Source organism: Lepisosteus oculatus, chromosome 7 (genome assembly GCF_040954835.1).
Source record: "Lepisosteus oculatus isolate fLepOcu1 chromosome 7, fLepOcu1.hap2, whole genome shotgun sequence".
Taxonomy (NCBI): Eukaryota; Metazoa; Chordata; class Actinopteri; order Semionotiformes; family Lepisosteidae; genus Lepisosteus; species Lepisosteus oculatus.
Window position 1 is genome coordinate 19,068,473 of NC_090702.1, and position 13,875 is coordinate 19,082,347.

At 35.6% G+C, this 13,875-nt stretch overlaps 3 protein-coding genes across 8 annotated transcripts in view; 2 read left to right on the forward strand and 1 right to left on the reverse strand.

The window, feature by feature from the left end:
* The window catches only part of mettl25 (methyltransferase like 25), a 66,335-nt gene extending 60,429 nt beyond the window's left edge, over nt 1-5,906 (reverse strand). For 5 of the 6 annotated variants that reach the window (XM_069192233.1, XM_015352894.2, XM_015352896.2 and 2 more), the window contains exons 1-4: nt 5,433-5,794; nt 3,131-3,295; nt 2,293-2,399; nt 1,196-1,822 (exon numbers count right to left, since the gene is read on the reverse strand). In XM_069192233.1, coding sequence (XP_069048334.1) covers nt 1,196-1,822; nt 2,293-2,399; nt 3,131-3,295; nt 5,433-5,655 — 1,122 coding nt within the window. In that variant the 5' untranslated portion in view covers nt 5,656-5,794. Of the gene's footprint in view, nt 1-1,195; nt 1,823-2,292; nt 2,400-3,130; nt 3,296-5,432 lie in introns of all 6 variants that reach the window. The other variant, XM_015352895.2, reaches the window with a different exon arrangement.
* Nucleotides 5,867-8,808, forward strand: ccdc59 (coiled-coil domain containing 59). Its single transcript, XM_006633605.3, has 4 exons — nt 5,867-6,133; nt 6,472-6,775; nt 7,171-7,270; nt 8,607-8,808. Exons 1-4 carry the CDS (start codon nt 5,980-5,982, stop codon nt 8,778-8,780), a joined length of 732 nt encoding a protein of 243 aa, XP_006633668.1. The 5' UTR covers nt 5,867-5,979; the 3' UTR covers nt 8,781-8,808.
* Nucleotides 8,809-13,462: 4,654 nt separating this feature from the next.
* The window catches only part of LOC107078037 (uncharacterized), a 102,519-nt gene continuing 102,106 nt past the window's right edge, over nt 13,463-13,875 (forward strand). The window contains exon 1 of the mRNA XM_015352753.2: nt 13,463-13,651. Coding sequence (XP_015208239.2) covers nt 13,636-13,651 — 16 coding nt within the window. The 5' untranslated portion in view covers nt 13,463-13,635. The remainder of the gene's footprint in view (nt 13,652-13,875) is intronic.

Here is a 13,875-nt window from a genome sequence, read left to right on the forward strand (position 1 = left end):
TAAAAGGCATTAAGGCACTATTTCAGGGTAAAAGAACCCCAGTGTGATACATTAGGTAACATAGTTTAGAGGATTGTGAGAGAGAGTTTATAAAACACAGATGCACCTTTGATAATCTAGCAACAAAGGGAACACAAGCCAAAGATACGTGTGGATTTACTGTAAATTGGAGCAAAGATAAGACAGAAATGGCTCATGTCATTTTTTACCTACATAACACCACTGCAAAACACAGTGGTTTAACTGTGTCAGTGTCCAAAAGGAGTACAAAAGTTAATTTAATATTCAGTAGCTGGACAGATGGTAATTAGTAAAGGAAGAAGGCTCCACAGCCTTTTTTTTTCTTTTCTTCTCTTTTCAGCATGGAATAAACCTTTACTTGTTCAATTGTTATACAGTCATATAAATTACCACTATCAATATTTCTACAGCCGTTTAGCCAATGTGGCACTTTCCGATTTCTTGAATGACAGACTGTAATGTACAGTACTATAACAATGTACTACAGGAGCACATGACTGTCCTAAAGTCTACGTTATTTATACAAGTGACTGAATTTATGCATTTTACATCCTTTCTACTGTTTCCATTAGTATGTTAAGTACCATATTTCACTCAGTTAAACATTTGCATAATAAATGATCAGCAAATGATGGTTAGCACTGCTGCCTCCAAGCGCTGGTTTTCATTCCTGGGGTTCTACCTGGGGTGTGGAGTTTGTATGTTCTCCCCGTGTTCGTGTGTGCTCTGGTGTCCTCCCAGAGCTCAAAGAAATACTGGTAGGTTAAGTGGTTTCTGGAAAAATTGACCCTGGTGTAAGCGTGTGCATGTTTGTGTCTATGCATGTGTCCTGCGATAGACTTGTGTCCTGCCAGGGGTGTATCCCGCATTGCGTCTGTTGCTTGTTGGGATAGGCTCTTACTCTCCCTCAACAACAGATACTGCATAGAGCACTTAAAAAAATAGATGGATGGACTGCCAGAAATTAAGTAGATAATCCTACTGGCCTACTCTTATAATAACTGAAACCACAGAACAGAAGAAAAAAAGACAGACCTGCTGCTGTGTGCGTGTCATCCATGGAAAAGTGAACAGAATTAGCTCTGAGTTAAGACTGAAGTAGCATAAAAAATGATGTATGACTACAAAACAACATCAAGTAATACAAAAAATATAGTAAATGCACATAAACAACCTCCATGTCTTCTATAATGTCCCGCAGTTCTGTTTCCGCAGTAACGAAGGAAGTCAGTGGTGAGTAAAGGCTGTAGTCACTCCTACTCTTGGCCTTCTTTTTTAAATTTTCATGTTTCCTCCTCTCTTTCTCATCGTTGCTCAATTCACTGGGAGGTATCCGTGGAGAAGGCAACTCCACTATTTCAGGTGAAAGGACACCAAGAAATGAATTGGCAGATTCTAGATATTCGGGGTTTATTGTATCGAATAGCGTGTCTGCATTCGTCTCAGTTTCATCCTTCAAAACTCCCTCAGAGGGCTTGAATGAGGTAGCAGGCTTGTCCAAAGTAGCCATTTCCAAGAGTGATGTCAGTTCTTCCATTTCTTTGTTGTTTTTCAATCTGGGGTTACTGGTACTGTCATTCTCTTCCTGTGTCTGTTTTTTCTCTTCTCTCTTTGATACTTGTCTCTGGGGACTTGTTCTGCTGTGCCTTTGGTAGGTTTTGGAATACTTTTTCAGTTTCCTGTTCCTCTCCTGGGCTCCATGGGTGTTGGTATTTGATGAGTCTATCCCATAAACCTTAAGGCCATACTGCATAGACAGAAAAGAGCACAAGTACCCTTTGCCAGATCCAATATCTATCACCTAATACAAGAGAAAAGAGAGCAAGAAAAATTAAAACATTGCTGTGCTGAGACTCAATAAGAAGCTGTTGACAAGGCATTTTTCAACACCCGCAGAAATTCTAAAAGACATTAAATGTTTCGAATTTCAGACTATTTACAAGGAAATAGTGAATTGTAAGGTTTTCAAAAGACTCTGATTTGAAAACCATGCACCCTAAACGTATTTTAACTTGTAGCAATAGGAGTGTTTTAGTACTAATACAAACAGTGTACCTTTATGTAATTATTAGTTTATCCAGGGTACAACTTACTTAGCTGAAGAGATATGGGAACCAACAAAGGGTTATAACTAAGAAAATGTATCTATTGAAAACAGCACTCTGACTTCACCAAAAGTACTTTTAATGCTACATGATATGTATTGAATAATATTTATGTTCTAGTATGAATGCTGTTATTCCACAGTGCCAAAATATTGGAATTACTTACCTGACAAACACGACAATACCTGGCTAATCCCGCAATCACCTCTGACATGACCTGAACTTCATGTGATTTCTTCGAATTCATAAACTCATCTGTGTTCAGGATCTCATCTAAAAATAAAGTTCAACATTTTTGTGAAATGTAGCTGGCATAAAGTGAAGTTAAAAGCTCAAAATATTTAAACTGCAAGAATTTTAAAACTATTCTGGAATTTAATTATTTCGATGGTGACCAAATAAAATAAAGATGAAAGGTAGCGTGTACAATAAGAATTGTTCTTATGCCTGGTACAAAAAGTCACATTTCTTTTTGCTTACAAACTACAAAATAAAAAGGATCACTTCATCCTTTGATAATTTTCTTATATTTTCATTAACAGCTCATTTTGCTTCAGCCAGGAGACCAGTGTTTTCATTAGGACTGTGTAAGTATTATGAGTGACAAGCTTGAGAAGCTTGACATCATGAGAACTTAGTACTGCAGTGTGAAACATTTATATATTTCTAAAATATTCCACAACTCCAAAATGTGAAGCGGTGCAAAAAAGAAAAATCAAACAAGGAAACAGGTGATGATGCTGATTTTTTGTTAGTGGTTTGGTTGCAATAAAACCTTAAAAACGTGAAGGATATAATAGTGTCAAACTCTTGATCGTGAGGGTAGAAACTGGCCAGGAACAGAACCTTGATTATGAAGCAAATAATACGTCTGCAAACTCTAGATCAAATTAACTATTTCAACCTGAACAGATTAATCAAGGCTATTATGGCGCTTTGTCAAGAACAGCAAGCCTGTAAAAAATGAAAGATATGTGAACATTCCAGTTTTCTTCCTTGTCTACCTTTGCTCATGACATCCTCTTCGTTCAGCATCTGCATCAGATCATTCAGCAATGTGCACACTAGTAGGTTTGGTAGGGAATGAGCTTTTGCGGCATGAAGAAATCTTGCTACATCCACCAAGTGCTTTCTGTCCTCGCTGAAACCAAAATCTGGCTGGCCCCTTCCTGTTTGAAGCAACAGAAAAACATTTTTGATTGATAAATAGATAAGACTTTATTGATCCCAAAGGGAAATTGCTGTGTTACAGCAGTTCAGCCCAAGACAAGCAAAAAAAAAACAGACGAAAAAGTAGAATATGTACAGTAATACAAAATAAATATAAAATAAAAATAAATACATAGGTGTGTGCAAAATACGATCATAGTCACTGTAAAAACAATAAAATAAGTGCAAAATGTGCATAGGTATATAAATTGAGTGTCCAAAAAAAGTACAATGGAGGAACATGCTGTCCATAGACAAGCAAATGAAAGGCTAACAGTCCTAGCCTAGGGCAGCGCTATAAACCCTGACAGCTGCTGGGAGGAAAGACCTGCGGAAACGTGAATAAGCTACATTCAATAGCACAATGTTAGGCTAAGACCTATAAAAATGTATCTGCAAAATAATCTCTTATACAATGTGCTGCCTGCTTAAAATAAAACAAAAAATCAGAATGAAAATAAAGAACAGTGCTGGGGCCCTGGGTTCAGTTCTGGATCTAGGGTGCTATCTTCTATCTGTTTGTGTGGGTTTCCTCCGTGTTCTCAAATCTCCTCACAGTCCAAAAACACAAGTGGCTTAAGTGGCTTCTAAGAAAATGGGACCTGGTGTGAGTATGTGCATGCCTGTGCTTGTATCTATGTGTGCCCTGCAAAGGAATGCCATCAAGTCCAGCATGTATCCTGTATTGTGCCTGTTGCTTGCTGCGATAGGCTCCAGCTCCCCCAAGACCCTGAATTGGACGAAGTGGTTAGAAAGTGGATGGATGGAAACAGGAGTAAATTTAACATGATCTGTTATCATTTCAAGAAAGGAGCAAAATATACCAAACCACAGAGTTTTACTGGCCTACTTAAAACACGGCTATGACTCTTAACATTGTATGAAGCGCCATTTTGCAATCAGTAAAGAAACCTTATATTTATACTTAAAAAGGCCATCTGAGATCCCTCCACGCTCACAATCATGACTCACACAAAATCCAAAATTCCATTATACTGTATACTGCTTTTCCTGATAAAACCGCATCAGGAGTTAAAAGACTTTACATCAAAAGTTTCATAGGTAAAGAGCATTTACTTTTTGACGAGCCTTTTTATTTAGCATAATCCAGACACAAAATCTGTTCTCTCGCAGCTTCCAACTCAAATCATTCATAGATTAGAAAAATCTGAAATTTTATTTCCAGGTGCCAAATATTTTCAGAAACATTTTAAAGGACCACCGACCTTGTAAAAGAAAACAGCTTCACAAACTGCCCTATTGATATAAAGAAAATTATCATTAAAACATTTTTTAAAGTAATTTAATTTTAAAGATGTATTTTCCAAAAATGAAATCCCAAATCATGGATGACAATTAAAGACTAAAAGCTGACTGTTGCATGGTTCCAGTGATGGGCAAACCTTTATATAAGGCAGTCAATGTGCACTGTTAAATGCTGCATAGAAGATTGTGTAGGCTGTAACATAACTTTACACAGAATTCCTGTTGATATATTGCAGAAACACTGCAAACATAACTAAGAAAAAAGTTACAAGACCACTATACAATTCTGAGATTATTCAGAATTTAAAACAAGCTCAAATTAAAACTGATTCAGACTCTGTTTTTATTATAAATGGTATTGTGCTAAAAACTTCTAACACTGATAACTTTAGAGACTTGGAATGGAGACTATAACAATCCCTGTTCATGAACCTGCAGTCTCAATATATAAATCCTCTTAACTGCAATTTGTATAATTTTCCAATAATTCTTTCCAGTACAGCAAAAGTTGTTGAAAAATTAATTCGAGTGGGAAATTGAGCCAGTGGGCTACAAAGGAACGAGTGGAAATGAATCCCTCTTAAAAGTATAAAGAAGGAGCACGTATCTTCCGTGTGGATTTAACCTCTACGTGTCCAATTGTCACTTTTGATTTTAGAAATATATATATTTTAAAACGCTACTAGAGGACAGTATTCCTGCTCTATATAGCTGTTCATAAAAAAAAACATTACTTAACTGTTATTTCGTTTAACTAGGATTTGCACTTGGCATTATAAAAACCCCAAGTGACAGCTGCACACTTGTACTGATTATATTTACCCATCCTACCTTGGAATCGCTCATCCAGTGGCGCCCTCTCATGGCTGTTGCTCATCACAGAAAGCACCCTCTCAGGAGGAACAGCTATGAATTCAGACCAAACACCTCGAGTGTAAAAGTCTACAGTGTGGGCATTTGCTATTTTAAGCGAAATGGTGAGGAATTCTTTAACAGCGTCTAATTTACTCCATATTGCTTCAAGAGGTATATCATCTACTAAAAACGAAGACATTATAAATGCACCTACAACGTAAAAATACTCCGTGTATTGCCAGTCCTCTGCTTACCAGGCATGAAAAATCGATGCAAATGAATAGATTCAAACGACCCTACTAGAAAGACATGCTGGTTGTTCACCAGATCACGTCTGATCTTCGGAGACATTTTGTTTTGCCACAACAAGCATGGATACGGTCATTGTACGATTGCTCTAACTTGCTGATTAATGTCTAAACACGTCTTGTGACGTATTTAATATGCGACATGAAGTAGCGTTGTCTGTGAATAAACGTGGGTTACAAAACTACAGTAGATTTATAAAGCAGTAAACTGAATAATGACATCTGTGATTGATGTAAAGAATGAAAAAAGAAAAGCCCATTTCCAGAAAACCCATCCAATCAAATCACATGGGCATTCCCCTGGTTTTATCAAAAAACGAAAATGGGTCGCAGACAAATCAAAGGTTTTCGAAGGCAGTGTGAGAGAAGGTAAGTAAAAATCTGCAAGATATCTTACCATTTATCATTCTATGGTTTACAGACTTTTACAGCTTTTCATTATATATTTAAGCAGAATTTGCGTGAAAAAACTAGTTATTTTATATGGGTGTTAACCAATTTATAATAAAGTATCGTTTCTTTTTAATAGTTGAGTGATGTATAGCCATTCACGCTTCTGTCGTGTTGCATACTATTCCTATACAGAAATCCAGGTTTTTGTTTCAGATTTTATATATCACGGGTGTATGAAAATAATAAAGTAGTGTACAAGGACTAGACGTAGTCAAAAAGAGATGTCAGTTTGTCTTGGTTCCACCTCTTCTCAGGACAAGGTTTTGCGTTCAGAAGAAAACAGAAAGTCCAATATGAATATAAAAAACTACTCCGTAAGGAAAGAAAACATGAGTCGCAGCGCGAAGTGCAGTATTCAGAAAGCTACCCGGACCACCTGAAACACTTGTACTTGGCGGAGGAAGAGGCTCTTCAAAAGGAAGCAAAGGAAAGGAAAAAGAAATTAATTCCCGAACAGAGGTTGCCGGAGGATGAGGGGTCTGTAGTTGACCCAAGCACCGTTAATATTAGTGCTTCGGATTCTTTTTCTGACCGAACTCCACCCGAAGAATCAAAAAGGTACTTTTTTTTACTATGTCCTGTTCCTCTAGCAGCCTGAAAGAGTGAGTTCTCATGGAATGTTGTTTTGAGCTGCATTCAAAGATGGTTTTAAGTTACATGTTGACTTCATGGTCACACTGGATGCATTTGTCCAAATGACGGTGACCGATCAATTGATTTCCAGTATTTTCTGTGAGCTGGAAAAAAATCATTTGTACACTTTATGAATAAATGGCCGGTCTTTATTATATTTAAACAGAAATATTGTCTTTATGCTATTATTATGTATATCAATGTTTTTTGCTTTCACATTCAATCACTCTTTTCCAGGTGTTGTATCTACCTAGGTCTTCTAAGAATAATTAATTGTGTAACTCAGAATGTGTTTACATTTCTTTCTTTTCTCCTTTAAGAAATAGTTTGAATCCAAAGAAATTAAAAAAGAAGACCTCCTATCAAAAAACAAAAGAAGAGTATGAAATGATCCAGGCTAAACGTGCTAAAAAGAGAGCGGTAAGGACTTCTTGGGGATGGAGTAATGATTTGTCCATGATGTCAATGATCATTACATGTTCTGATACTAGTACAGATATTCTGGAACAAATGTTATGTATCTTTTATAATACACCACTATTTCTCATTTAATTTGCATTAAGGTTAACTGTGTTGTGTTACACTTTTCAATAGATGAGTTTTCTGTTATGTTCTTTAGTTCTAGGTGAAAATATTTTAAAATTCAGTTAAGACAAAGGTCATGCCAAATGCAGAGTAGCAGTGAAAAGTAAAACATAATTATATAATTGTCAGGACTGCAAGCTTTAAAGCAACAAAATATTTAAACTGCAAGGGTCTAAATATTTCTAGAAGCCACTGTACATATCATTTTGGTTATTTTGTTAGAGGCCTGGGTTCTATTCAGAGTGTACTCCCTGCTCTGAGTTTATATGTTCTCCCCTTATTCATGTGAGTTTCCCCTGGGTGCTCCAGTTTCCACCCATAGTCCAAAGACATGCTGGTAGGTTAATTGGCTTCTGGAAAACTTGGCCTTGTTGTGAGTTTGTGTTTATTTCTGTGTGCCCTGCAATGGTCTGGCATCCCTTTCAGGGATGATCCTGCCTTGTGCCCATTATTTTTTGGGGTAGGCTTCAGCTGCCCCACAACTCTGAATTGGATAAAGTGATTAGAAAATGGTTGGATGGATGAATTTAATGAAAAATGAGATTATCTTAATCATACCATGCAGAAAAAAACCATCTGAATTTAAGAACATTTCTTCAACGAATAGCTGTCAGACATATGTCTGGAATTTTCTACGTCATTGCCTGCTTTCTTATACTCGTGATCATTTTGTATCTTTTAAAAGGGGGAACCTGTTTTAAAATTGTCCAGTTTGCATTCTGCAAGGAATTCCTAAATATGATACTAATCACCGATAGCTTGAGCATGTTTTATGGGGATAATGAGAGGATTGTGAGAGACCTCTATTTTCATTTTCTCATGGCTTGGGCATAGTGAACTCGGTGCTGCTATCTGTAAAAATGGCTTAGGGACTAAAGTTCCTCCTGAAGTTCCAAGGAACTATAAGGTGTCAGCTGGACATTACATGTCTTCAGAATCTACCAGCTGTGCCACCTGTACTATTGCTTAGTTGCCTAATCATTTGTTGTTGCTTGTGGATGTCGTAATTTAAATTCTCAAGGTTGATGTTGCCTCACCAATTCTATAACGCTGGGAGATGTGATAAAGACTATGGGAAAAATACTAATTACAGAGGCAGGAAGTGATATAATTGTGTCTGATGACAGGTGTATAATCTGTATTGGTTTTCTCACACTTTTTGGCTTTACAGGAAGCAGAGAAGAACAAACAACAAAGAGAAGAAGCTCTAAGGATTTACCGACAAAAGAAAATTGAGACTTACCAGATATTAAGAAAGAAGACTAAAAAAGGCCAGCCAAACTTAAATTTACAGATGGATTACTTGCTTCAGAAAATTCAGGACAATGTCAAGGACAGCAAATAATTTGGGATTAAAATTTGGACAAACTAAATTGATGCAGTGTGCTTTGTGAACTTTTAGGGAAAATGGGATAAATATGAGTCTGTCATTTAACCTTTTCTTGGTTTTAATTCCTTTTGCAAAAATATAACATAACACTTGAAGGAAATATCATTTGTACCAAAATGTGAAATTTGTACCATATTATATTCTTTTGTATATAATATCTTCATAACTAAAAATGCAGAATTAAAAAGAAAACCAATGTATTGTAGAATGGTTGGCCTCATATTTGCCATGCAAATTCTGATCTCTTGATCTACTTTGAAGAACTGAGATTTTTTTTTCTTTCAGCTATTTTGGCTTTTAATGGTATGAAAGTAATGCCTGAGCCTTTTACTTGGCAGAAGACAGAATAGCAAAGTGAAGTGGAGCAGTAGATGTTAATATTTAAGGTATATTGTGTTGCATTTGGTGTTTAGTATGTGATTCTCATTCACAGTGGAGCAAAAGTAATAAGGCTTACAGCATAAGTGCTTGTCTATAAAAAGCTACCTAAAAATGGTTATCTTTACATACACTACAACAAGTCCTGAATTATTATTATTGGTGTTCTAACTCTATATATTATATTCTAGCAATATTTTAGCATTTATTAAATAATATTTAAAGCTACAGTATATAAGTTTTGCAAGTTTTTTTCAAGATCACCATTTACAATAATTGCAATAATTCTTACAAAGTTATTGTAAACATGTTCAGGAAATGAGTAAGCCCAATCGTGTTAAGTGGGGTATCAGAAATAACCCAGGTCACAATAATCACAAAGATCAGTGAGGTAGCCTTCCTTCTCTTCTTTTCTAAATTCATTTAAAAACGGGTCATTTCACATCCTAAGACTGTGACTGTTTAAATGTTACAAATTACCCGATTTTTAGAGATGTTTGGGAATTCCTGAAAAATCCAATATATGTATAAGATGTGAGCAAAATGAATTCTCTTTCCTTCTGAAAAACATTTTCTGCATCCATTTTTTTGCTTGGCCAATAGGATCTGTTGTAACTAAGCAGAGAATTGTAAGAAGCATACAGTACATCAATGCATGAAGGAAATGATGGTGATGCCATTTACGTTGAGAAAACTGTGAAGGAGAGATGTGAGAAATACTCAAAAGGAACATGTCATTAAATTGGCAGATTGATGTTTTGTACAGGGTGTATTGTTCCTACAGATCACCAGAGTAAAACAAGCCGTGACAGAGCATTTTGCATGAACGTAAGGTACAAGGCCTTACGCTGGTTGTGGATCAGAAAGACAAAGTATGAAAAACTGCCATGAAGCTGTTTACTGTCAGTGCCAAAGAATAGATGTATCACGCTACAGAAAGTTTACCTAAAGTAGGTATTCTATACTATGAAAATAACGACATACTCTGAAAAACTAGCTAGAAAGTTCAGTTAAAAACTAGCTACAACAGATTACCCCTGAAAAGCTCTAATTCTACAGTAAGTAAATTATTATTTTACAAAATAGTCAAATTATAGTCTGTTGATTAATGTGGCATTTATAAGCTTCTGTGTTGAGGCAGCTAAAACTACATTACATGCGTGTTTCCATGATCATAATGTTATTTTCCTGTAACCTGTCTGTGCCTTCCTAAATATAGCTGTGCCAATATCAGTTCTCCTTATAATATGCGTTCTTGACTGTGTATAATGAATGCTTTTCTATTCTTTCTGATATCTTTGAATGAAGGACTTTTCAATATTTAAGCAGAATGTGGCCAACACATTTTATGTGCAATTTGTGTGCGGGGAAGAGTAAATGCATTCCAAGAAATCGTTGTTGTGTTTGGGAAAGCTGTCCCTCATTGTTCTCAATTACAGCGAAGGGCAAAAGAGTTGAAACGAGGTAGGTAGTCAATTAAAAGTGACCAGATCTGAACAGCCTTCACACCAAAACCAATCCAAAACATGTCGCTATAGAAAACATAATAATGCCTTACTGTTATAGATCTGTAACCAAAAAAAGCTCTTAAAATGTCTATTTCAGTGTGCTACATAACAAATTGTGAAAAAAAATCTAAAGGGAATGGATACCTTCTGAAGGCAGCACTGTAGGTTAACGTGAATGTTGAGACCAAGATTCTATCAATGCAATGGCAGAACCACAAAGTTTCAATAGTCCATTTCAGCTGACTATTGTGGCTATTCTGTATATGCTCTACAAAACTGTGATCAATAGCCAATGAAATGCTGATTCATGATTGTAAGGCACCTAAAAATATCCTGGGCTATGAAGACATTGTGTTTTGTTGAATGGTGATGCACCAGGTCAGAAGACCATTTGCTGCTGTCACTTTAAACATTTGAATAGTCCACCCTTCTGTTCAGGGTAAAAAATAAATGAGAGTAAATAAATGGGGCAGAGATCAATTACACTTAGAAATAGTAAAGAAATTACCTTTGTTTCTGTACACCTGTGTTCCAAGTTGTATGTTTTACATCTGTGAATGTATATTTTCAATCTGTGAAACAACAGAAACAAAATCTCAGTCTACAGATTTGCTAAAAAAGTTGGTAAATGAACATATTTGTGAACAAGTACTGAATTATAGACTGATCTGTGTTTTTTCTTTTGTGGTGAAGAGAAAACAAGTCATCCTTATATTTTCTATTCTGGTAAGAGTACAATGCAGCTGGTTTTAAATTCAACATTTGTGCAAAAATCGTTTTTTGTTTTTCTGTTCTTTGGCAACTGAGATTAAACTAGTGACAATATAGGCAGTTAAGGTTTCAATGTTGTGTTAGCAAATAGTGATTCTTTTTTAAAATTTTCAATTCTTTGCAAATCCCTCAGTCTTGTTTTTATATAAATAAATTTTGGTTTTCAGAACATATAAAAATGTTTTTTGTAACATTATATTTCTGGTGCTTGCAGTGGAAGAAGTCTCATATACTGTGGCTTATGACCTTTGAATTAATTGTCATCTTCCCGTGCTGTTTGTGCTCATGATACTGTGAGAATATTCCATTTGAGCAGGGTTATGGATCAATAGTGTTCTTGAGTCAGCATGTTTCCTTGGCTACAGGAAGTGGCTTTTATAAAGGAAACCTTGAGATTTAGGCACACTGTTATCTGTACCTGACTGTACAAATACGATTTTCATCTGATATATGAGCACATTTAACTAAAAACAAAACTATTACAACATTACTTTTTCATTAGGTCTCTCTGTTGTTTTTTTTATCAAAAGTTGAAAATGAAAAGAACTGGGCTGATAGTTGACAACAGCCATAGCATGTTATGACACAAATGAAAGGAAGTGCTATACAGTCACATGCTGTATATGCCTCAGACTCTAAGTAAAATGGCATAGAAGTATAAATAGAAGTACAACACTTGCGGAAGAATTTCTTCTCTCTATATTCCTAAAATACTATTTTAAAATATATTGTGCAGCACATTTTATATATGTACTCATCTGTCAATCTTTTATAGGTATTGAACAGAGCCCGGCTCCTAGACACTTCCTAGGGATTTAACTTTTTAAGACTAAGATTAAGAGTAAATGTTTAGTTCTGCAGATATCTGTAGAGGTGTAGAAATTAGAACTCCAATCCCCTTTATTTAAAGAATTAAACTAAACCCTGCTTGCTCGGATTATTAAGTTTAATAAGTTTGCCAAACTACTTATTATACCTTAGAAAAATAACAGTGCTAAAACTGAGAGTGCTTATGTCTGTAACTGTATATTGTTGTGCAGTAGAGGGAATCCAACTACAGTAGATCAACACCTGCTCTGCATCACAGGTAAACCATTCTTATTAAATGCCCAATCCTGGAAAAAGAAAATATTTTTACTACTAAACTGAAGGGAATCTTTTTTCCTATAACAAGTAAGTACATCAAAACAAAAAAAAAATACTTTGATGTATGTCTCGAGAAGGAAACTAATATTTCTAAAAATAAAATAGACCCCTTTTCTGAAGGTCTCTTCAGATTTCAATTGGCTGATATGTTACTGTATTTCGAGGAGAATACCAAAACAACTGCAATCTAGTTTGTAAAAAATGGCAGCCGCTAACATAGCAAGATCATCATTGTTAGAGTTAGGTAGCCTTATGATGGCCAAGCCTCTAAAATACTGAGCTAGTCTAGCTTGACAATTCACTTCTGAGCTTATGATATTATATTTGGGTGTCTTTACCTCAGGTCGTTACAAAGAAAGACTTGAGTTTAGTATAAGTGTCTACTGTCTGCCCACTTCGTGGCTCTCCTTTGCCTGCATTGAATTGAGGGTGATTAGAATGCTCAGGGACTGCACAATATTTCTAAATAATATCTTTACTGCTATGGTGATGCATAACAATGTCTAAGTTGACTTTTTTATTTTTGGACAAAAAATCAGTATTGTATAACATTGTAAGTCATTTTAGGTTTGGCAGGTTTTTTTCCCTATTGTCAATGCTGCATTAATGAAATTGAATATTATTTTCAATTTAAATATTTTAAACTTCTAACACCTGTCCATGCTATTTCCCAGCAAAATAGCTTGTGAAACAAGACTCTACAAATGTACTTTCCAGCCTCGGATAAGGACACAGAAAGTATGACTATAGGTGCATGAATAATAATTAAAAAGTAAGAAAAAGGAAGTGATCGATATGTTTATTAGAATAATTCTGTGTTCTGGAGAACAAAAACACAGGTCATGTTTATGGACAGTTCATGAAAAATGTTGTAAGCTGTTAACACCAAGCAGTCTGCAGAAAAGAAGTTGCTATGGAGACAACAAACAAAATGGTGCTGTGCTTAGGAAAACACAGGAATCTTGCATTAGGAGGGAAACAAAAGTTGAGATGATATCACTTCTTTAATGGGAGGGGACATTGGTAAGTATGCAATGTGATACAGTATGTTTGAAAGGAAGTATCGTTACATATAAAAGAACCTTTGATATTTACAACAGTGTAACTAGGTAACAACATGACTTTTGCTGCAGATGGTAAATCCCCAAGGCATGGAGATATTCAGCTACACAGCTTGATACTTTTTTAAGTTGAATGTAAGTAAATGTAATAATATTTAAGGTACAGACCAGCACCTTCTGAAGGTG